The sequence below is a fragment of the Vipera ursinii genome (genome assembly GCF_947247035.1).
Source record: "Vipera ursinii genome assembly, chromosome: 5".
Taxonomy (NCBI): domain Eukaryota; kingdom Metazoa; phylum Chordata; class Lepidosauria; order Squamata; family Viperidae; genus Vipera; species Vipera ursinii.
In genome coordinates, this window is record NC_139518.1 from 54,086,876 (window position 1) to 54,113,024 (window position 26,149).

Genomic DNA, 26,149 nt, shown 5'->3' on the forward strand with positions numbered 1-26,149 from the left:
CAGGACTGCTCTGACTAGTTTGATATGTTCCTCTTTGGTTTCTGTGAAGATAAGGATGTCATCGAGGTAAACCAGGACCCCCTTATATAGGTGCTCTCTCAGCACGTCATTAATTAATTGCATAAAGACTGCGGGGGCCCCTTGCAGTCCGAATGGCAATACTTTGAATTGATAGCACCCCATTGGGCAGTTGAATGCAGTCTTCCATTCGTCTCCTTCCTTAATCCTAATACGGTAGTATGCTTCCCTCAGGTCTAGTTTGGTAAAAATCTTTCCTTTCGATAGGTGGGATAACATATCCTTCATTAGGGGAAGGGGGTACAGATTACATTCACTAATTGTGTTCAAATTTCTATAGTCCACAACCAAACGAAAGGACCCATCCTTCTTCTCCCTGAACAGAACCGGGGCGGCCACTTTGGGTTTGGCAGGCTCAATAAATCCTCTTTCTAAGTTTTTCTTTATGAATCTCTCCATTTCTGCCATTTCCCTTGGGCTCATGGCATACATCCTGGGTTTTGGGAGTTTTGCCCCAGGTTTGAATTCTATGGTGCAGTCTGTGGGGCGGTGGGGGGGGGAGCTCATCTGCTCTTTCCTCACTGAAAACCTCAGCCAGGTCCCTGTATTCCTCTGGTATCTCTGGTAATCCCTTCTCTTTCCCCACTGCTGCTGTCTCCTCCCTCTGGGTTGGGGGGGTGCTTTTGGAGTCTACGTTCTTCTGCCCCCCCTTTGGGAAGTTGAGTTCTGCTGTCCTCCAGTTTATCCCGGGGTTCCATTTCTTCAGCCATTCCAGTCCTAGGATCATTGGGCATTCCATGCCTGGGGCCACTATAAACGTTATGTCCTCCTCATGGGGCCCCAGTGATAGGTGGATTGGTAAAGTGGCTAGGGTGGCTGGTCCTCCCCCTGCTATTGTCCCATCTAATTGACTAAAAGAGATTGGATGTTTTAGCCTCCTCACTGGGATGCTCAATCTCTCCACCAGCGTTGGGCTGATAAGGCAGCGGATGCACCCAGAGTCTATCAGAGCTTTTATTTTGGCTGCTTCAGGCATAGGGGAAGCTAATATAGTCACTGTCTTAAGTATGGGTGGAAGGGGTCCACTTACCAATGGTTCTCCCTCTGAGCTGTCTTCCGAGTTGTCCACCGTCCCTGCGGTGCAGGCCGGAGTCCAGTCCCAGTTCCTGGCAGGAATTGTGGACTCTACAGCCTCTGTCCCCTTCATGGAAGATTCTTTTGTGTTGCCTTGGGGCTTCCCCGGCTTCTTGGAGGATGATGCCTCTGGTTTTCGTGGGGGGGCTTTTGAACGACATTTTGCAGCACGGTGGCCCTCTCTCCCGCAGTTGAAGCAACTTGTTGATTTTTTGGCTGTGGCTGGTGGGTTTTCCCCCTCGCGTGTTTGCTCGGGTGGCAGGCGGCCCCATGGTTTTCCTCTGCGGTGTCTCTTCAGTAGGTCTATTTCCACTTCCTCCGCCAGGATGTACCAGTCGTCGAGGTGGGGTGGGTCTCCTCGAGGCAGGCAAGCATCATACAGGTCGTAGTTCAGACCGTCTTTGAAATGGCTAAGGAGGATGTCTTCTGGCCAGTTCAGCTTGCTGGCAATGGCTCGGAATTCTTGGGTATAATCAGCCACTGCTCGCCTGCCCTGCCTCACCGTTTTGATTCTCTCCCGGGCCTTACGGTCAGCCAAAGGATCCTCGAACCGTCGCCTCAAAGATGACATGAATCGGTTGAAGTCGTTGAGTTCTGGGGCGTTGGAGTCATGCAAGTTCACCACCCAGTCTGCAGCCATCCCGTCCAGGGCAGATTGCACAATTCGGATGCGTGTTTTGTCACTGGGGATGTCCCGTCCATACTCTTCCATGTAGCTGAGGACTTGGGTTAGGAAAAATCCCAGTTGTGATGGCTCCCCCTTGAATTTGACTTCCAGGGGCGGGAGTCTTTGGCTGGAGCGTTGTCTGCGCCGTGGCCGGTATCGCTCCTCATCCTGGTCCCCATCTGTGGTTCTGGGGGGGGGGTACTGCTGAGGCAGCAATTCCTGTTCCCTTGGATGGCCCCGGGGTTTCAGGTGTTGGATCCCCTCCGTTACCTTTCCAGTTGCGTCCCCAGGCGCTGCCTCGGTTGCAATTTTCAGCTCTCTCCTCCCTCAGTGAACTCAGGGTTGCTTTCATCAGATCAATGGCCTTTTCCAGGATCCGCTCCTCCTCGCTGGCGTGCAGGGAACTCTCCATCTCTTGCCTCCATTCCGGTTGGTGGTTACTACGCCTCAGGGTCTTTTCTCCCGAAGCCTTTTCCCACTCACATTTCCTTCCAACGCCCATCGACCACCGGGGTTTTCGGTCGTACTGCTCCACCGCTTCTTCCCCGGGGGAATATGCTGCTTCAGTTTCCCATTGTCTCTGGGATTCCATTTGGGGGGAAGACTCCCCCTCCATGGGGCTTCCCTCCTCTCTTGCTTCGTCGCCAGACATTTGTATTTGTTGCAAAGTCCCCCGGTAAGGTTTTTCCCTTCCAGGTTGACTCTTAAAGCAGATTCCGTCTACTGTCAGGACCCACCTCAATCCACATCTTAGGAAATAAGAACTCTTGGATGCAAGTTTAGTCCAAAAGGAAAATGTTTACTAGGAAGGAATCGATTGTGGGAATACAAGACGGAATCTGAGAAAAGTTACATTTCAATCCTATATAAACCATTCCCATTCCAGTCCCTCCCCTCATCCATTTGGTCAGGCTGTCGTCAGTTGCTAGGTGTCAGGTCCTTTCATGGGAAAGGGAACTCTCCTTGGTTTTATGGTTATTGCTTCCCTTTTTCAGTTGTAAATGAAGACACAAACCAGATCTGTCTGTCCCCCTCCCTTCCCCCGTTAAAACATCCCCTGTTGTTTGAAAATCGCTTTAGTAACCATCCTCTCCCCCCCCCCTCGGAGAGATGGCAGAATCCCCAGTAATAGCACGTTGTTCTACCTATACAATTATGAAATGTGATATAAATGGATTCTGACATTTAGCAGGTACAATATATTATTCCAAAAATGCTTCTCCACTTGTATCCTACCAGATCATAAATACCAATAGATATTATAAGGAAGCATTGTTTGTTATGGATGGACTGTTAACAGGACAATCAACAAATAGAATTGAGAAAGGGGCTTCGTCTACTACTTCTCTTTTACAAAAAGAGTTATCTCACCATCATACAGCAGTCAACAAGGTTACAGAAAGTTGGATTGGTCATATACAGCACATATTCATCAACATATTCATCAGGACACGGGCGGTCCTGTCAATGTTATCTGGGAGGAGTTTGATTCTGTGACCCCTGATGAAGTGGACAGGATTATGGGGAGGCTGAGCTCCACCACATGTTTATTGGATCCGTGCCCTTCTTGGCTGGTTTATGCAGCTAGGGAGAGGACACGAGGCTGGCTCCAGGCGGTTATATCTGCTTCTTTGAGTGAGGGTTATTTCCCCACCGTCTTGAAGGAGGCGGTGGTGAGACCTCTCCTCAAGAAGCCTGCCTTGGACCCAGCTGTATTGAACAACTTTCGTCCAGTCTCCAACCTTCGCTTTCTTGCGAAGGTTGTTGAGAGTGTGGTGGCGCATCAGCTCCCTCTGGTCCTGGATGAAGCGGATTATCTGGACCCTTACCAATCGGGTTTCAGGCCCGGGTACAGCACGGAGACGGCATTGGTCGCTCTGGTGAATGATCTCTGGAGGGCTCGGGATAGGGGATATTCCTCTGTCCTAGTCCTATTAGACCTCTCAGCGGCTTTCGATACCATCGACCATGGTATCCTGCTGCGGCGTCTCAGGGGATTGGGAGTGGGAGGCACAGTTTTTCAGTGGTTCTCCTCCTATCTCCTGGGACGCTCGCAGTCGGTGTTGGCAGGGGGGCAGAGGTCGACCCCTAGGACTCTCGCTTGTGGAGTTCCTCAGGGGTCGGTCCTCTCGCCTCTCCTGTTCAACATCTACATGAAACCGCTGGGTGAGATCATTCATGGTTTTGGAGTTGGGTATCATCAATATGCCGATGATACCCAACTTTTCATTTCGACCCCAAACCACCCCAGTGATGCCCTCGCTGTGATGTCCCGTTGCCTGGAGGCGGTTCGGGTCTGGATGGGGAGGAACAGACTTCAACTCAACCCTGACAAGACTGAGTGGCTGTACATTCCGGCATCCCGGGACATTCAAAATGTTCCATCGCTTTCTATGGGGGGTGAGCTCTTACCCCCTGTGGATAGGGCTCACAACTTGGGAGTCCTCCTAGATTCACGACTTACTCTGGAAGATCATATAGTGGCCGTGACTAGGGGGGCTTTTGCCCAGGTTCGCCTGGTGTGCCAGTTGCGGCCCTATCTGGACCGGGATGCCCTGTGTACGGTCACTCATGCGCTCGTGACCTCTCGCCTAGACTATTGTAATGCTCTCTACATGGGGCTTCCCTTGAAGACTACTCGGAGGCTCCAACTGGTACAGAATGCGGCCGCGAGAGTTGTCTTGGGAGTTTCCCGGTACTCCCATGTTACACCTTTGCTCCGCGAGCTACATTGGTTACCAGTTGTCTTCCGGGTAAGGTTCAAGGTCTTGGTTATGATCTTTAAGTCCTTACATGGCATGGGTCCGGGATACCTCGAGGACCACCTGCTGCCGGCGTCAACTCCCCTCCGCCCTGTGCGTGCCTACAGAGAGGGCCTCCTCAGGGTGCCTCCGGTCAGGGAATGTCGACTGGTGGCCCCCAGGGGGAGGGCCTTCTCTGTGGGTGCTCCGGCATTATGGAACCAACTGCCGGTTGAGCTCCGGACGGCATCGGACCTTCGATCCTTCCGTCGCGGGTTGAAGACCCATTTATTTGAATTAGCTGGTCTGGCCTGATAGGGGTATATGGGTTTTTAATTGGTTTTATTATTTTATCATTGTTGTATTTTAATTGGGCATTGGTTTAATTTTCTTTTAATTTTTGTACTGCTATTTATATATGCCCTGTGAACCGCCCTGAGTCCCTTAGGGAGAAGGGCAGTATAGAAATCTCAATAAAATAAAATAAATAAAATAAATAAATAAACTTACCTCTGCAGACGGAGTTGGAGAGAGCGTCCTTGGTGACTGAAAGACAAAGCAGAAAGGAGCTTATAGGTAAGACATTTTACTCAAATCTCTCATAAGATAATTGATAATTTCATGAGAAAGATTGTTTGATCCAATTTAATTAAGAGATTTCCAACAGAATTCTGACAGTCAGATTTATGGATATAAGAAATTGCTTGAGTTTAGAGCTACAGGAATGCTAATTTGTGCTTAATATAATCAAAGATTAATAAATGACTGTAGTAATGATTTCATTTACTGGAAACTTGATTATCATGAACATTAGTAATGTAACTACTGTATTACTATGAACTAAAAATAAGCATAACAGTAACTCATTGGCTTTCATCTTTCAGTGACTTTGAACTTTTATTAGGAATTTACCAAATACATGTGATACTGAAGCCATACTTAAAAAGAATTTCTCTGTAAACTATGGCCAGACTTCATCTTGACAGTATAATTTAAAAAGAAAGAGGAATAACTGTTTTGAAATTTCTTGGGCAAAAATGTCTTCACTGTTTACAAAATTTACTTGCTGATCTCAAATAAAATGACTATTTCAGACCAAAATGAGATTTGATTAGCTTTACCATCTTCATTTTCTGATGTACAGAAAGCAAAGAGACAGTTAGCAATACCATTCTATGATTTCCATAGCCCAAAGGTATTTAAAATAGCACGTAAGTCAAATTTTATGCACCTATGATTTATGAGTTCTTAAGACATGCATTGGAAAACCTCAGTTTGTGATGAACTTTGGCATATCTGTTTAACCACATATCTTTGCGGCAGCTCAATCCACACTGCAGTTTTTCAGAATGGTTCTTTAAAAACTGTGGAAGGCAAATGGCAAGAAATGCTCTTTAACCAAATGATTCTAATCTAGAGGAACTTTCACAACAATTCACAAGCACCAGAGAAATGGAATTGCTAGCAAAATAATGTATTTGAACTTCATCTTTTGTGTGTGCAGAACTGTATACGAAATTTGTACACCTTCTCACCTACCATGCTGAATGCATATAGTCTAGAGATTTGTTTGCTTGTTTATTTATTACATTTTTATGCTGCTCATCTGCCTTGTTAAGGGGACTCTGGGCTGCTTGTTATAAATTAATATCTTATGATTTAAAGACATTGCTATTTTATCTAACAATCACTCTTCAGTGTGTTTATAGTTAATACGTTTAAATAAATAATTCAAACTAGAGACAAACTGTCTAATGCCAATTTGTTTTATATCATCGTCCATTATTCTTTTTTCAACTTACACTTTCATCATGCACAGGAGAACTGCCGTATCTTGAACTCTGAGGGGGGGAAAACCAGGTTATAACTGCTTCATTTTAAATTTATTTTAACATAAAACAATAAAGTGCTGAATCTTCTTACTATATACTATATAGAGTATATACAAAACCCATTAGGCTACAAGAATAAATCAAGCCAGAATATAATAAAAATGAAAAATAAAATATGTTGTTACTATTTGACATCTAGTTTCTGGGATCTACCATCTCCTGAATATTTTATGGTCAGGTTTTAATTATTTCCCCCTGTACTGAATTAATGCTTAATATGTAAACTATTAGGGTTTGCATAGCTGGTAACCCTGTTTCATAACTGAACATCCAACTTGTAAAGGACATTTTATCAATTCAGCAGGAAGATTCACAACTGAGTTTGGCCTTTAGTTCTCTGCATCTAGAAGCAGAAAACATGACTAGTGTCCAACCATCTGAACAGCCCACGGATATATTCCTGAGAAGAACTGAGTAATGCAATTGTATTAAATGAGAGGTGGGGAACTATGGCCCTTTATGACTTGTGGACTTCAACTCCCAGAATTCCTGAGCCAGCAGGAATTGTATTAAATACATTATGAAGGGTGTGTTGACTCAGATGAAAGCCTATCTCAGTCCAGCACATTGTTTTTACAGAGGCCAACCAGATGTCTATACAATCCCACAACCAAGACCATTCTTCTTGTTCTCATAGCACCCACCATATGGAAGAAAATATGCAGTTATCATGAGTAATAGGCACTTATGGTCTTATCTGCTGGGGGCCAATTTAATCCACTTTCATAACCATTGAATTTTTCTTCCTACTCTGACTTAACATAGTACAAGAAAGAAATGATAATATATGACCCAACTAATTGAACATACCGGTAGTATGATTCATTTGGCTATCTTATGACATGTTCCTAAATTAGACTGTAGGACTATGTGAGGTATTATTTTTATACATTCAGTACTTATCAAAACTTTACTTATTCAATAATATTATGCACAATTAAAGCAAAAGAAGCAGAATTAGAATAAATGTTAGTTTTTCAATGACAGAGGAGATAAAGAAATCTAGTAAAATCTAGGTTATTTTGTATTATTTGATTCATTTAGGTCAAATTTTCCAAAATCCAAGCCAGGGTTGAACTTACAATTGGGATTGCAGACTTTACAATGGAAAGCAGATATGAAAGAAAATCAAAAGGAAAAGGCTATTGGTTCAAGGTCCCCAGAAGCATAAACTTTATATATATACACACACACATGGGTTCATATCTACCCTGCCAACACATATAGAAATAACATCTATTCTAACAATGTCTGCACTTTTTTACTGCATATGATTTTGCAGTAAAATTACATTACATAACAAAAGTAAGCGTATTCAAAAATACAATTAACTTATACAAAATCTAGGCAAGAAAAATATTTGAAATGGATGAAATGAGCAACAAATTAAAATCACAATCAAAATCAAAATTAGTAATAAAGATAGAGCATAAATTAGAAGCCCTTGAAAAGAAATGCAGCCTGGGGAGTAAATGTGAACAAAGACAAAATAGATCAGAGCTATACCACAAAAGTGGTAGATAATTAGGTTTTTTCATTAAGAATTGTTAAGAATTATTTTAGGTTCACTAACAAAATAAAATCTTTGTGTTTCTTGGTTTCCACTAGGTGGCACTCTGTGAAAACATTTCTGTGCATTTCCCAGGTACAATCTTTCCAAGAAAACACATCATATGATCAAAATGTTTAGGAAAATGATATGAATATTAAAGTTCTTCTTTTCTCTGTTGTTCTTTTATGTATACCTAACATAAAGAAAAGCCCACATTAATAACAACACATAAACATAGTTTATGTCTGGGTCCAAATATTCTATTTTAAATTCACACTGACTGAAACAAAGTGATCTGTCAACAAATCTGGTTCATTTCCTGGCCCAAGAAAGAATATCAATGTCTTCAATGTCCTACAAAGTTCCAGAAGGGGACATCTTTATCGCTAGATGAATGCTATTCCATTCCAACTGACATAGCTAGGTTTCTGTACAAACACAGAGATCTCATGTATCTAAAATAATAACGATGTTTTGAAACATGTACTCAACTGTCTTTCTTACAATTCTAATAATGTTTTCTTGTACTCGGATGCCATTTTACTGCTCATGTCTCACACAGATGCTCTACCCACGTAGCAGTATTTCTTTAAGAATCTATACCACTTCTAGGGAAAGTAAATCCTTAAGATTTTACGCCCATCTAGGTGCTTCACAATCAGAGGTTGCTGGCTACCACCAGTCAAGCGTGTGCATGAAGGTGACAGGGAAGTGCTCTGTGGGATAGGGATCCCTGCACACATAGTTATTGATGAAAAAGGAAAGCAGCAGAATCCAATGCTCACATTTTTTCCAAAGCTATAAAGAAGCAAGAAGTTGAGAAATATGAAGCATTTGGACTATTGCATAGAAACAACAGAAGGTAAACCACATATAAGAAGTGAATTGGTTTCCAAATTGAACTTCCATTTCATTACCTCTCCAAGGCTCTGCCTTTCTTGTCTCTCTTCGTAGGCCGAAGCGTAGAAAGGTTCGTAAGTAATTAGATCTGGGCGCTCAATGTCATAGATGGCCTTGACTTTGGGAATAGCTGCTAAATCCTTATAATCAAGGATTTCATTGTCTACTTTTGCCTAAAAATCAAAGAAAATGGGTAAACACAAATGTGTAGATTCACTTGAATAACACCCAGTTCTAAATGATTTTGCTCATAAGAAAAACAAATGCTTGTTAAACCACAAAAAAACCCATCTATTTTTCTCTTCCACTCTCCAAATTCATTTTCAATCAAATGCCCCCTTTTTTTATTACATTAAGACTAGATTTGATCATCATCAATTCGTCAAAGAAGTGTAAGGGGAAAAAAGGACCAGCAACCAGAAGGTAGAAAAGTGGCAATTTCTGAACATGATGACTTCCCTTCAAAGTAAGCCGCCCTGAGTTTTCGGAGAAGGGCGGGATATAAACGGAATTAAAATAAAATAAATAAATAAATATACTTTGTAGCTTGAAATTGGTGGTCCACATCCATCATAGAAGATGTGAACAGAAAAATCTCTATGGATTTTATTGGTTGACTAACATACTAAAGCATGGTTTATGACTCAGTGAATTTTAAATACCAAGCAACTGTGATTTATTCATTGACAAAATAACTATGACTTACAATGAGCTGTATCCAGGCATCAGTATCATGTAACTGATTAATTATGAGCCCCCTAAAAAGAGTATTTGGCGACCATATTGAGCTATCACTCATACACATACTCATTTTGATGGCCCACAGCAATTTCTATACTGCCAACTTCACAGAACATCACATTCAGATAAAAAAAAATCTTCACATTTCCAAGATTTGTTTGTCTACCACTCATTAGCAGATAGAATGAATTTTTTAAATAATAGCTTTGCAATATAGATAGCCCTCAACTTACAACCATAATGAAGTCTGCCCATAAGTTGTGATGGCCATACAGCATGTGACCAAGCCAATTTTACAACTTTTTTTGACAGTTGTTAAGTGAATAAATGCAGTCATGAGGGAATCTGCAGTTAAGGGAACCCTTTGTTCATTATGACACATTTTTGCCAAAACCTAGAAGTAAATGCTGGCTTTCAGCAAAAAAAGCTGTAAATCCTGGTCAGGCTGGTTGCCAAGCACTCAAAATTCCTGTGAACATAGAAGAGGCAGTGGCTGTCAGAACCTCGGAACTGAGTTGTAAGTACTTTTGGTAAAGCTGGTCATAACTTTGAGTGGTCTCTAAGTGACCAGTTGTTAAGTCGAGTTCCACCTGTATTACTGACAATGCCCAAACAACAAATCAAAAATTTACAAAGGAGTCTTTTTTAACAAGACAAGTCATTCTGCCAGAATTTCTTTTAATCTAATTGATAAAAATGAATTAACATGAGCAAATAATTCTGATTTCCCAGTTAATGAACTGTTTGCTTTTATTCATGAATGACAATACATCTAAATAAGTACATTTCTAAAAACATAACACTACATCATAATCTAATTAATAAAACATTTTATGAAAGTATACATACATAGATTGTATGTCCTGGTGAGCCAGGAATACTGGATCCAGGCCTAGAATAAATACTCTCTGAGGATGTCCGGGTAGGCTGTAAGGGGGGAAAAAAAACCACTGTAAAAACGTGGCTGGGTTAGATATCCCGTTGGGAACATTCAAAGCTAAGCTCATTTCCAAACTGTTTTCAAGTTGTGTTTTTCTTTCTTAAAGGAAAATTCAGCAAAAACATTTTTGTCTTATGAAGCAGGTTGTATTTATCTTTACAGAGAAGTTACCCAGCATTATGGACTGGAAGAGCTTTTCATGCTAAGTCCTACACAAGGAGGATTTAAAAAACCCAAAGTTTTAGAAGACAATTATTGCCAATTCCTGCAAGCCTGCAGAAGAACCTGTAAAGCCCAATACTTCAGACTGGGGATGTCTTCTGAAAAACCATGATCTAGCAGGCACTGCTGCTTTGGCTTATTTATTTTCTCCTCTTATCCTGGTCATTCCATGGGATTCCCTAACTGCTCCACAGGTAAGAAGACAGAAACAACTAAGTGGTGCTTTTCATCTCCTTATGTGGTGGCATCACATAAAGGTCTACTTAGTTAAAATGAAATATCCAGGTTGTGCCCTGGCCACCTTATTTATCTGTTTCATTGAGATATTTCAAAATGAAAATTACAGATTCATTAGAACTACACATGAACTGAGGGATATGAGGATATGCAAGACAGGATAATGTTTGCCAGGACTGTCCCATTGTACATTTAAGCAAAATAAAAATGGGGGGGGAATTGGGTTATGTTTCAGGAACACCCAAATCCAACATACAAAACACAGACCAAAAAAAAAATCCTGTTAAAAAAAACAAAAACAAAAACTAACCGCTTATATTTTATTGCAGCAAAATAAAATAAAATCCTGGCAATATGCCTAAGGTTTGTTTTTCTTTAAAAAGCACACACAAATATATTCAACTGAAAAAAACAATTGTTAAAGAAAAGAGATGAGCATGCATAAATATGATTAAAAAGAACTGCAAAATATTCAGATTATCTGAACAGAAAAAGGATTTATCTTCCACAGAACAAAATACTTGCTAATCAACTTCATACTAGGATCTCAGCTGAACTAGATTCAACATTTAAAAGTTTCTTACCTGATAAAGGAATATAACAATTTAACTGGATATCTAAACCAATTCAAACTGGTTTAGAGCAGGACCCCTTTGTATTTAAACAGCACATTATCTTTTGCTGATTATACGGATTTGCAGGTTTCATTAACCCCTTCCTGCTGTTGCCTAGTATTATTATTTGTGAGACAGGGGTAACTTTCTTTCATCCCAAGTAACTCCAGCCATGGAGTCAATGTGATGATACCACCAAGGTCAAAGGAAGCCAACACTCTCTTTTCCACTGAAACAGTCAGATAGGAAAAGAATGTCCCCACTGCAAATCCAGCTTGACCACAAGATCTCTCATCCAAATTCAGAGCGAAACACCAATGTTGTTCATTTGCCTCATAGCCAGTGCAGCAGAATCCAACAGAGTTGGATGGGGAAGACTACAAAGCATCAACCAATCGCCTTTCTAATATATACACATTCCCTCCCTCAGCAAATGTTCTTTCAAGGTCCAAGGAATATTCAGAATAAATGCTTTCCTTTTTGTTTTCTACTTGAACCAAACATCATTTATAATTAAACACTCGCTGAACTTTTCTTTGTCTCTCACTGGCTAGAAACCAAAGACCAAGATTTGAGAAAGCAAACATTCATTCCAGACATTACTGTGGAAATATTTGCACAGAGATAGGCAGAAAGTACATTTTCCTTATTTCGTAAAAGATAATAGATCTTCTGATTTTTTTTTTGGTGAGAAATCCAATCCCCAATTTCAGTAAATTGCTGTGTTTTCTTTTTTTAAAAAAATGGGGTAAAAAAGCAAAAGTACAAATTATTCTTGCATAATAGTCCATAACAAAGAACAAGATGATCTTTAGAGGCATAAGCCAGTACTGAGAGACAAAATGAACATGCCATAAAATATATCAACAACATATGTTTGTTTTTGTAAAGCAAGATTTTCTTTTTTAAAAAATATTGCTATTGTGTCATACAAATACTTGGTGCTTGTAAATTAATACTACAAGGTTATGCTTTTCATTTGCTTTGCAACTAATTCTTCTTTTTTCATTATCACAATAAATTTTATCTGCTGATCAACTTTCTGTTACCGGTATTTTGACCTGTAATTCTTCTGTCAGTCATCATATTTTTGGCTTGACTTATTTGGCTATCATTTTTGCACCCAGAAGAAAACTTCCAGTTTTATCAATAAATTTCTAAATATATGTTTAAAATCATTTCTGCACTTGTAAAATTTGCTTATTTTGCTTGCTTATGGTTGCTTGTTTTGATGACCTCTTCCTAAAATGTAAACTATTATATTCATTCAGATAATCAGCTTCAGCTAGAAAGCCATTTCTTGCAGTCAAACTCATATAAGATTATTATAATTGTTTTTCTCCAAATATTTTCAATTAAAACTCATCTGTATGGAAAACTTAAACAAGTTAAAAAAATAATGTCCCTCAAGTGTGAGCAAAATCAGGAGATTCAGGCAGTTCAATTGAGCACAAAGATTTATTATAAGTTTAAGCTATCTACAGGAATCTAAACTACTAAGGGTGAAAGGAAATAAGCGGGAGTTAAGAAAGAATTCAAAATGGGCTGGACTTAGGTCACGGATGTCAAACTGCCGGCCCATGGGCCAGATGTGTCACAATGAAACTGTGCCACCCCAGTGCCAGCAATGGGAAAAAAGTCACGATACGTCACAACAAGTCACATGACATCATCAGTTTGACGCCCGACTTAGACGTACAGGGATTCATGACTGATGACATGTTTGTCCCCTCCCTTGGGCTCAGTCTAGGCATTTCCTACAACAGACATGTCAAACATGTGATGTCACGTGATGCCACACAATGTATCAGGACAGTTTTGCCATTGCCAGCAATGGGGTGGTGGCAGCTTCCATGTGATGCAGCTGACCTGCAGGCTGGCAGTTTGACACCCGTGTCCTACAATGTCATTTATTTCCTGTGGGGAAAATGTTTCTGTATTTTTTAAACATGCATTTACTTAAAAGCATTAATTTGTTTTGTTTGAGTTATTTCCTAATAGGTGCAACACTAGCACATGAGGAGTGTCTACCATACAATGAATGACACATTCCCCTGCAACAAAACCTTTTCTGACTCTTTTTTAATTATATCAGTTTTGCAACTGTATTGGTACTAATTGTGAAATAAATTTGATTAAATGTAAGGAACATCCAACTACTTCGAGTCAGATATGACTGCTGCCAAAATAAATATGCATATAGAATAGATACCATTCAAGGAAAGAATACCTCAACTTGCAACCTTAAGATCAGTATTACAGAATGTTCAACATTATGAATATGAAATGCCAATGATTCAAATGTAACATAAGAGCATTGTACATTTGTTCTGACTACACTGGGACAGAATCTGTCAATATTGTTCCATGTTCCTTAAATTGCTGATCTACAAATAAGGGCTTGAATTGTGCTATCCATTAAGTAGATCCTTAACTTACAACCACAACTGGGACCAGAATTTCCATCACTAAGCAACATGGTTATGAAATTAGTTGCGATAGATTTTATGACCTTTTCCCTCATGGTTGTTAAGGGAATCATGGTGCTTGTTAAGCGAATCATGCAGTCATCAAGTGAATCTGGTTTCCCCATTTTGCTTGTTGGAAGTCTCCTAGAAAGCTCATAAATGGCAATCACATGACCTCAAGTCTATGCAACCATCAAAAAATATGCACTGGTTGCTAGGAGACCAAATTCTAATCATGAGGCCAAGGGGACACTGTCACAGTCTTTTTTTTCAGCACCATTGTAACTTCTAATGATAGTTAAGTGAGAGTTACGGGTATTTCCTTACACTTTATTTATTTATTCCATTTGTTGTCATGATTATGGTTTCTCTCTTCACAATATTACATTTTTATAAAAAAGAATTCTCAGATTTCTTTTACATATTAGGATAAATTCATTTTTATAGCTACATTCCACCATCTATGGCAGAGTTTCCCAACCTCTGGGCCATGGCCTATTACCAGGCTGTTGCACATTTGGAATTGGGCAGTGTGAGTGGCTGGCTGGTGCGCGCGCACAGCTCACTTTGCACAAGTGGTGACTCAGTGGGCAATTGTGTGTATGCATGCTGTACCAGCCACTTGTGGAAGAGCTGCGCAAGTACACCGGCCCACCACTCACCCAAGGGCTGCGTGCACTCGCAGGTTGCCCATTTCCCCTTTTTCTCCCCTCAAGCTGGGCTACCAAGCCTCAAAGGTTGGGGACCCCTGATCTATGGGGAAATTCAAGGAAGGCAGGATACAAGGCCTTCTTTTCCCTTCTGTGCCCCCTCCTCCCACTATTTTCTGTGCTAGCTACTGCCAGGACAAGTCCATGCAATTTTCTTGGTAACATTTAAACAGTGGTTTGCCACTGTCTTCTTCTAAGAGAGAGTGACTGGCTCAGAGTCGCCTAACTGGATTAATATTTATACAATGTCTAAAACTGACAATCTCCTGACTTCTAACCTGGTGCCTCGAACACGTATCTGGGTTTCTCAAGTTTTAATCCAATATCTAAATTAGTAAACCACACTGACACATTTGTGTTAATTGTTGCATTTAAAAGTTGGCATATTTATATTCAACATTAACCCAAGGAACTCCTTTGTTAATAAAAAGCAAAACTGGTTCATATCTCAACAAGCAGCACCTCTGTTTTACTCTGACACTGATTTTGCCATGCATGGATTGTAATTTACACAGATAATCTTTAAAAAATTAAAACAAAGCAACACTGGAGCCATCCACATCCTTCTGTGAGAGTGATGTGATGCTGCCCATCTCTGAACTGCAGATGTTCAAGTCATGCTCTGGAGAATTAAATAGGGTAAGTTCATTGTATCAATAATAATTCCTTGAACATCAAACCAAGTGGATGCACTACTAACAGATACAAAGACATTGATCCAGCACAGTTTACAGTACCTGCCTTAACGTTTTGATGGTGTTCAGTATACAAGATGGTGAAAACAGCTGGAGAAGAAGGAATAGTTTGGTTTGTGTTTGCAATCATACTGCATTCATATAGAATTACCATGTAACAGGCCCAAAGAACAGCTTCTTAGATATGGAAGAATGTGACTCATACATGGATAAGTATATGCTTAGAACACAGTTACGTTTTAGATAATTTTTTTTCTTTTACAGGAAGAATGTGCAACTTCTATCACCTCAAGGGCTATATCAGGTTTTATAAGACACAAAGACTACAATAGGAGGTACCAAAAATCTTTCTGAGGGAGTTTGAAGGGATTTTAAGCACAAGACAACGTAAGAAAATTGCCCTCTTAATCCTGTCTAATTTTATTATTTTTAACTCAAAAACATTAGGGCCTACTCACTCTGGAGTAAAATTAGCAAGGTCACTTTGTTTTTTAGAGTGGAGCTCCCCAAAATTTCCAGCTTGGCGGCCTGGAAGGAAAGGGAGCAGCAGGGAAATGTGCGCACATGCAGCCCCGCGTGCACGTGCACAAACAGGTGCGTGCACAATGGCGGTGCTAACATGCGTGCACATGTACAAGTGGGCTGTGCGCACCCATGGCATGCACACTGGCACCTGCAAGCTTGTGCAAATGGGCTGCATGCGCCCACAGCATGCATGCTGGCATACGTGCACATGTGCAAATGAGCTGCTGGCACCTGCGTGACGCTGGCAGTGGTGCTAGCATCCCCGTGCATGTGCAAATGGGGCAGGGCTTGTTAGCTATTTCCGGGGCCCAGTGGCCAACAGGGTTGGGGATCCCTGTTTTAGAGAGATACTGGTTTACAGAAACAATTTTATGGCATCTTTTTTATATAAATAGTTTGCATTTGTACATAATGCTAGGCTATGACAGATCATTATGAAGATGTACAGGTAGTCCTCAAATTAACGACCACAATTGAGCCCAAAATTTCTATTGCTAAGTGAGATATTTTCTAAGTGAGTTTTTGCCCCATTTTAAGACCTTCCTTGCCACAGTTGTTAAGTGAATCACTGCAGTTGTTAAGTTAGTAACCCAGTTGTTAATTGAATCTGGCTTCCCCATTGATTTTGCTTGTCAGGAGGTTGCAAAAGGTGATCACATGACTCCATTATAAATATGAGTCAGCTGCCAAATTTCTGAATTCTGATCATGTAACTTGTGGGGATGCTGTAATGATCATAAATGTGGAAAACAATAATAAAGCACTTTTTAAAGCATCTCTGTAACTTTGAACGCTCACTAAATGAACTGTTGTAATTCCAGGACTACCTGTACAGCAGGGAGACTTTAGTCTATACATCCTTTCTTCCTCTACCAATTAACCTTTGTGAAAACTAGAAAACGTTAGCCTTCTTTAAATTTTAACTTACTTTAGGACATTTCCATACCCTAAATTGTAATTTAAAAAAAAATGAAATTTCCATGGAGATTCCACAGAACCAAAACCAGACCCAGTGAAGCTTCTTGGATGAGAAATGAAATGTCTTCCTCAAACAAAAAACAGCCCAGTTGCCTTTTGAAAAAACACCTTTGAGGTAATTTTTTAAAAGATGAAATCCTAACATAGGATTTGGCACCGGGTTATTTTGATGACAGAATGATAAGACTGCCCAGGTCCTAATAAAAATCACATTGTGGCAAAATGGGCAGAAAATACATTAATTAATCAATCAATCAATCAATCAATCAATCAATCACTACCTTAGTTGTTAAGCTAGTAACACTGTTGTTAAGTGAATCTGGGGTCCCCATTGCCTTTGCTTGTCATAAGGTCACAAAAGGTGATCACATGACCCTGAGATACTATAATTGTCATAAATATGAGTCAGTTGCCAAGCTTCTGAATTTAGATCATGTGACCCTGGGGATACTGCAATGGTTGTATGTGTGAAAAACAGTCATCAGTCACTTTTCTCAGTGCTAAACAAATTGTTGTAAGTAGAGGACTACCTGTATAAAAAATAAAATCTTACAGCTAATATAACCGTCATTTTATCCATCACCTCTTGATGGCTTCAGGACAGCATTCACAATGAAAAAAATAATACATGTGTTTTACTTGACCATCAATCTATTTTGTTTCTCCTCACTCATACATTCCCCCTCCCCCCAACAACCAGAATCTATTCTGCAGTGAAATAATAAAAGGCATCTAAGGTAGAAGAAGGAATAAAGTATTAAATAGCAAAGTGATGTCTTATTCAGTACACATGGTCAAAGAATACTGCTTCTCATCAGTAAAAAAGAAAGGCTGTTAAAAGTTTTTACATAAATGATATATATTTCATCACATCTCTGACTTGGTCTTGCTATTTGACAGACAGAAATTTAATAAATGAAATGTTCTCTAATTCAGGGGTCTGCAACCTTGGCAACTTTAAGACTTGTGGACTTCAGCTCCCAGAATTCCTCAGCCAGCATAGCTAAAGTCCACAAGTCTTAAAGTTGTCAAGGTTGCAGACCCCTGCTCTAGGTCTAGTAACAGTAAAAAGATACTCTGGTCAATTTTATTTATTAAGAAAATGTATATGGCTGCCAAATCCACTCACAGCAACTCCAGGTAGCTTGCAAAACTAAACACCAAATACAAAACTAATGACCCCATTTAACCCCACCCTTTGTGACAATAATGAAACAAACCACTTGATGAACTCCATATTACTCTGAGGTTCCCAGGCCTGCTAGCAAACCCATGTCTTCAGCTTTTCAAGTTACTTTTATAAGACATTAAACATTGAGAATCTTTGCCAGAGAAGATTATAAACGTTGATGAAAATTAATATCAAGAAACTATAAATATTCAATCTCAAGAAGTAGTAACTTGCATCTACTTATCACAGAACAGCAAACACCCTTTAAAGACATCACTCAGTGAATTTGTTCTCCATTACATATAAAACTTTTGAGAGTGTATTTTACAATAAGTAACAATTTGAATTACAGTCAAATATTTGATCAGAACAGCAACCAAATAAAATGGGCATGCATTACATATACGTATATTATCCGTGCTATCATGCTTACACAAAAATACAAATAACTGCAAACAAATATACAGAACTGTTTGTTGTGCACAAAATCTACTACACTTTAATAAAACACTGTCAACTAGTTGGGCCTAAATACATTGCTTACTAGTATTACCAAAGTGGGGAGTATCTAAATTAAGTCAACCTTGAAAACTGGGAATATAAACTATGGAGATTAGCTTGAGAAACAATGCTTAAATAAATATGTAAATAAATAAGTATATAAATATTTAAGCGTAGGAATGCCTGTTTCATCATTAACTCTGGGATACAACTATTTACATATGTCTTTGTACAAAACACGGACTGAATAATGTCTTTTCTGCCCAAAGATGATCTGCTAGTTTATTTTTCTTTAAAGATGATATCTTCTAGAATTCAAAGGACTATTAACATTTGAATGACTTACATGAAAAGTAAAATGATTTTCATTCATACTTTTTTGCCTTAAGAATTAACATGGTATCACTATATAAATATCATAGTGTCTCAAAGCAGTTTCTTTAGCATCCTTATTCTTTTTTCTTTGCAATCTATGTAAACATATACATTAGAAGCAAGTAGTGACATTGCCTGTGAAAATTCAAAATCATGTGTGCCTTATGTGGTTAAAAAAAAAAGGTGAAAAGTAAGGGTAGTGAAAGAAGTGGGGGTAGCAGCTGAAAATGTGAGTGCAGAAAGAAGTAGCACAATTGCAAACCTCTGAAGAGTAAGGCCTGCGAAGAACCAAACTCTTTGGATAAAAGAAATCAGATGAGGAATGCTGTTATAAAACAGAAACAAGAAGGAAAAGTGAAAAAAGCAAAAAGGTTTCCTAAACATATATATTAAAAGAGAAGTTCCTCTCTCTCCACAAAAATTTTCTCCTTATAATCATTGTGATATTTGGTACATGACAGCAGTTAGAGAAACAGTCAACCCCCTCAAAAAAGAAAAAAAAAACGATTAAGGGGAGTATTAGAAAGCAATTAACATTCTGCACAGTTTTATACCTGATTACTTTATTTCTTGCTTTTTCTGGCATCTGTAGCCTTCTATGCAAATCTCCCAAGAGGAACAGATCTTAAATAATCACTGCTTTTATGGACTCCACCTAAAATCTAACCCAGCAGGAACTCACGATAATAAGAAGCATGCAGTCCAAGATCCGCTGTAGACAAAATGCTCTATAATGTACTGATGACTGCTGAAGCTATTTCAACAAGTAATTCTAGTTGCATATATTTTGGTTATCAGGGGAAATACAACGAGAACAGTTTTGATTCTCTGTGAAGCTATACACTTTTGGAACTACCATTTCTCAAGAAATAGTTTACATTTTAGATGCAAATGTCTTTTTACACTGAGCCAGACAAGCACTTGCTCATGTAGGAGAGAAAGAAAGGAATAGCTGCAGTTTCCTTGGAAACCGTGAATTTTGCTAAATGGTTTTGAAAGGTCAATAACAATTAGCCTGAGAATTATTACCACACTAATAACAAAACATAAACAATCTGGCTAACAGCATGTTTGGATCTTCAACTTAGAGATGAACTAATCCTACAACAAATGTGTTTGTTTATTAGCATTTATATCCTGCCCACGTCCCAAGACTCAGGCAGTTAACAAGAATCATTCTTTTAAAGGAATCATACTTCTGACTTTACTATTTATCAATAACACAGTCTTTGTGGCTACTTAACCTGGCCTTACAAATTTTAATGATATCCAAAAAGGATATTTAATGAATAGATCAACACAGACTCAAAGGCCCATCCACCCACAAAAATGAAGCCAAATGAAGATAATGATGCAAAACTTAGGTATTTGTCTGGAACACAAACACTATGGACAACATCCCATTTATTAATACAAATAATGGTTTGTCCATCCCAGTAAAAAGGGAAATAATGTTTTCTTTATGCCCCTTCCCTCAAAAAATCCCATTTTTCCAGAATACATAGCATAAAAAAACTTTTTGGAAAATATGGAAAATAAGGTTTACTCCTTCCTTTAGCCAGTGGAAACTTTTCTAGGATCTCCTTCATTTCAGCAATAGAAGAAAAAAATTAGATCCAGATATTATCAGTAAGAATGGAATATACTACTCAGAAATCTGAAAATTTTGGAAGTTAATTTACGTTTTGATGAAAGTTATATACTTCTGAACTGTATGATCATGTAAAGGTATAGAAAGGGGGGGGGGAAATGACACTGGTGAATTAAAGCAATGATAAAATGCACAACAGTTTTCTCCAAGGCCTTCTTTGGGACACTGGAATACTGTTTTTCTAGAAAGGCAATAAACATTTGCCAAAATATCATACAATGTTACATGACTGTTTTTCAGAAACTCAGAATGTTTTTTATTCCTTTTGTTTTCTTCATAGAACCTGAACAATATTCTGTGATGGACCCCCACATGTGGAAGAGTATTGTATCAGTTGTGAGTATGCAAGCCTATAAGTATATCAGATTATATTGTCAGTTTATAGCATAATCATGAATTCCTTTTCATGATTCATGATTCCTTTTTCTTTAATGGGTTTCAGAATGATAAAACACATAAATTGGCAGAGATCTTATGCATTATCTGTTCTTTGCTGAGACTTATCCTAGAGTCATATTAACTTTAAATAAATAAACAGGATCACATCCTTGAGGCTATAAAAACATTTCCAATTTCTAAAGGAATCATATTAAAATTAAAATTTTATTTACAACTCAAGACCAAACACAAGAAAAAGATCAACAATAAAATAATTATAAAAAGGATTTTTTAAAATTTGCAAAATAGTAATATTTTATGTGAAAGAAACCATCATATAGTTTAAAAAAAATCAGAAAATGCAAATTACTCCTTACCCTTAGCTTTTCATCTCCCTTTGTAGACAGTTTACAGTCGGGATGCCAAACTGTAGAACCTATTGTGGAAAAGAACAAATTAGATCATATTACATTTCATTCAGCTCTGAAGAAATCTTCCCACCTTCTTTAACTGGAAAAACCTCTGCAGGAGTGTTTTGACTTGGATCAGTTTTCTTTTTAACAGAAGACTTAAACTGTATATTACAAACTGCTTTGTAATATTTTGTTTATGTACAATTAATCACATATTGTAGAAGCAATTCCCGGAAGCAAGTATTCAGCACACGGTGCAATGTCAATGCACCAATGTCTCAAAAATTATTTCTGCAAATAGTAAATCTTTCAGCAGATTTACTTTTCCCAAGGCCTTCCTTCAACATTGATTCAACTTGCGAAAATAACTGTCACAGCACCCTGCATCAAAATAAAAAGGTGCACTACTTTTCCATTACTTAGCACCAAAAAGATCAGATTAAATCAAATGTTAATACTGAATAAACTTTTCAATAAACAAACATCTTTTTTCTCATTTTCTCCTCTCACTTCCATGGATCTATTAGCAGATTAGATGTCCCTTTCCCAGCACCTTTTTGGGCACTCTAAATTGGCTCAGAAGATTGAAATTTCATGAGAAAGATTTGGGAGGCCCAAGCAGATACATGGATGCAAGGCAAAAAGAGATGTGGAAAAAAGGAAAATTCTGTGAGCAGTACTTAGGTTTAGACTAGATTAAGGCAGAAGCCAAGATTCTCCTTCAACATGAAGATATGACAAAAAATTTCTATGTTATTTGGCACACAGATAAGTCTAATGCAAGTTTACAGTGAACAGACTACCCAACTGAAATTTCTGTATTTAAGCTTTCAGATCATATAGCTTCGCAATGCATCACTTTAAGAAAAGTTTAAATTTTCAGAAAAAACCCTCCTTCACTTTTTTTGTGGCTGATAAATAATGGAAACATGTTATAGTCAAAAGAGCACTAGAAAAAACTTGTTTTCCATCAGTAAATTCTGGTACTTCTTCTTTTTGGTTTAAAAAAAAGAAAAGAAAAAAGATTCAGGAAATTTTATATTGATTTATACTTTAACCCTATTTTATCATTTCCTAATAACACCCCTGGATAGGGATATGAACTGAAGCAAACCAACATTTTTATATTTGGTCAGAATCAGAAAAAAATGATGAAAGAAAATCCACAGAGATTAGTTCATGACACTGAAAGCAAAACAGTTCTATTATAACCTCAGTTCAGCCTTGAAGATCCTGTTAACATGGAGGGCAAGTCCTGTGACAGAGGTCAGCTTCCTAGGTCCCATCAGAACTTGCTGTTTTATGGATGGTACCTGGACCATGCCAACGATGCCCACTTGTACAGGATGATAAGAAACTATGTAAGTTCCTAAAATAACCATACCATGTAGGGCTATATAGGTAATAACCAACATCTTGAATTGCACCTGGAAGTTGGGGCATGCTATAACTGCCCATGTTTCTGCATTCAGCATTAGCTGCAGCTTCTGCCTACATATATCAAGATATAATTTCTATACCTTGCAGATACATTTCTTCTCCTTCTGTGAACATTTGGTTGCATCTGCTGCATCGTGCACAACTTGGATGGTAATGCTTGTCCCCTGCCTGCAGAAAAGATGAGTGTGGAGAATACAGTAAGATCTACAGTATCTTTCACCAATATTTATACAAAAATGGCACCATTCCAGGTTCAAAATCTTATCCAAGAGGCTACCCTAGCTTGGCCTTTCATAAGTTATGATTTTTAACGAACTGCACTTTTCTAAAGCTAACATACTACACATTTTGAAAAGGCAAGTTTCAGTCTCTTCAGTTAGATGCGTTAGTGATGTATACAAATTTGTAATGTCATATTTCTTTCTTCTGTGATTTTTTTCTTAGGCCCATAGTTTAGTTATAGCATTTTTTTTTCATTGCCTCTTTCCCCTTTTTTATTTTCACTGCTATTAGTGAAATATAATAAGCAGGCATTTTTTCTTTATAGATAAATGGACCTAGCATTTTTATTCTATTTACTTTCACCACTCACTGAATGCTATTGCTTTTGGTAGTGGTAAAAGCAGAGCAAGATTTCTGAATTAAAAAGGCAGTCTTTATATACAGATTGCAGCTTAAGTTCTGTGTTTTTCTCATATAGCTATTTTTTATTGAATTTTAATTAGAACTCTTTTTATCTTGGTATTTCTCATTAATATCTTTATCACATGAATCAAGATATTGTGACACTGTTCTACTTCTGTAACTGTGCTAATCAGACAGAATGGAAACTGGCAAAGTTCCAACTTACAATCACATACAATGAAACTTAGTCTATTGCTCTTTAATACTGTAAATGGCAACAATTACTTACTTTTCATTATTTTAAGATGAATGTATACCTTTTATATAAATTACCCTGTACTACTGTTTATACTCATCTGCATATCAAATACCCTTACCTCTGAAATGAAGATAAAAGCTTTAAATGTAAAAAAAAATCATACTAGGGCACAAAAATAAAGGCTTTAAAAATGTAGGACTCTGTCAGATAAAAAGGAATTGCAGGATTAATTTTAATGATAAGCTGTGACTGTAACTTAAGCTAAAATTTTGTCTCAAATTTATGTGTAAGGAGATTTCTCTCCTTAACAATGGTAACTGTTAAGAATTACATTCTATTTCTAGTGATATAAGCATTGAGAAAGCCTACTAAAATAGTGGTACATACATATACTTGGATCACACAATTTTTCACAATTGAGAAAAATTTAATTTAATTTTAATTTAATAACACTTATATACCGCCCTTCTCCCTGAGGACTCAGGGCGGTTCACAGGGCAGAATAAAATAGCGAATACAAACATTAAAACAGGATTAAACAATAGCCCTAGTTAAGAACAATATAAATACAACGCTAAAAACCCCCAGAAAAATTAAAAAGCGAGAGATAAAACAACCCCAACACTCCCCCTCAGGCTAGGCCGGCTTGTACAAACAGAAATGTCTTAAGATCGCGACGAAAGGAGCGAAGATCGGGCGCCGTCCGGAGCTCTACCGGTAGCTGATTCCACAGCTCCGGAGCGCCCACAGAGAAGGATCTCCCCCTGGGGGCCACCAATCGACATTCTCTGATCGGTGGCACCCTGAGGAGGCCCTCTCTGTGGGAACGCACAGGGCGCAGGGAGCTTGATGCCGGCAGCAGATGTTCCCTGAGGTACTCCGGCCCCATGCCATGGAGTGCTTTGAATACCGTTACCAGTACCTTGAATCTCACCCGGAAGGCAACTGGCAACCAATGCAGCTCACGGAGCAGAGGTGTAACGTGGGAGTATCGGGAGACTCCCAACACCACTCTCGCGGCTGCATTCTGTACCAGTTGGAGCTTCCGAGTGGTCCTCAAGGGCAGCCCCATGTAGAGAGCGTTGCAGTAGTCCAGACGAGAGGACACGAGCGCATGAGTGACTGTGCATAGATCATCCCGGCTAAGATAGGGCCGCAACTGACGCACCAGGCGAACCTGTGCGAAGGCCCCCCTAGTCACGGCTCCTATATGATCTTCCAAGGTGAGCCGTGAATCTAGGAGGACCCCCAAGTTGCGAGCCCTATCTACGGGGGGTAATGATTCACCCCCCATAGCTAGAGATGGAATGTCCGAGTAAACCCGGGATGAAGGTATGCAAAGCCACTCAGTCTTGTCGGGGTTGAGCTGGAGTCTGTTCCTCCCCATCCAGACCCGAACCGCCTCCAGGCAACGGGACATCACGTTGAGGGCATCACTGGGGTGGTTTGGGGTCGAAAAGAAAAGTTGGGTATCATCAGCATACTGATGATACCCAACTCCAAAGCCACGAATGATCTCACCCAGCGGCTTCATGTAGATGTTGAACAGGAGAGGCGAGAGGACCGACCCCTGAGGAACTCCACAAATGAGAGACCTCGCGGTCGACCTCTGCCCCCCTGCCAACACCGACTGCGAACGTCCCAAGAGATAGGAGGAGAACCACTGTAAAACTGTGCCTCCCACTCCGTCCCCTGAGACGCCGCAGCAAGATACCATGGTCGATGGTATCGAAAGCCGCCGAGAGGTCTAATAGGACTAAGACAGAGGAATGCCCCCTGTCCCGAGCCCTCCAGAGATCATTCACCAGCGCGACCAATGCCGTCTCCGTGCTGTGCCCGGGCCTGAAACCCGATTGGTACGGGTCTAGATAATCCGCTTCATCCAGGACCAGAGGGAGCTGATGCGCCACCACACTCTCAACAACCTTCGCAAGAAAGCGAAGGTTGGAGACAGGACGAAAGTTGTTCAATACAGCTGGGTCCAAGGCAGGCTTCTTGAGGAGAGGCCTCACCACCGCCTCCTTCAAGACGGCGGGGAAGATACCCTCACTCAAAGAAGCCGATATAACTGCCTGGAACCAGCTGCGTGTCCTCTCCCGGGCTGCATAAACCAGCCAGGAAGGGCACGGGTCCAGTAAACATGTGGTGGTGCTCAGCCTCCCCATGATCCTGTCCACTTCCTCCGGAGTCACAGAATCAAACTCCTCCCAGATGATATCGACAAGACCACCCGTGTCCTGATCGTCAGACTCTGCCCAGTCAGAATCCAAACCGGTCCGAATCCGAGCGATTTTGTCCGACAG

At 39.6% G+C, this 26,149-nt stretch overlaps 1 protein-coding gene across 4 annotated transcripts in view; it reads right to left on the reverse strand.

The window, feature by feature from the left end:
• The window catches only part of ABLIM1 (actin binding LIM protein 1), a 210,153-nt gene that overhangs the window by 41,970 nt on the left and 142,034 nt on the right, over window positions 1–26,149 (reverse strand). For all 4 annotated transcript variants that reach the window (XM_083364404.1, XM_083364406.1, XM_083364405.1 and 1 more), the window contains 6 exons: window positions 23,044–23,131; window positions 21,488–21,546; window positions 10,495–10,572; window positions 8,922–9,077; window positions 6,363–6,401; window positions 5,071–5,106 (listed from right to left, as the gene is read on the reverse strand). In XM_083364404.1, coding sequence (XP_083220530.1) covers window positions 5,071–5,106; window positions 6,363–6,401; window positions 8,922–9,077; window positions 10,495–10,572; window positions 21,488–21,546; window positions 23,044–23,131 — 456 coding nt within the window. The remainder of the gene's footprint in view (window positions 1–5,070; window positions 5,107–6,362; window positions 6,402–8,921; window positions 9,078–10,494; window positions 10,573–21,487; window positions 21,547–23,043; window positions 23,132–26,149) is intronic.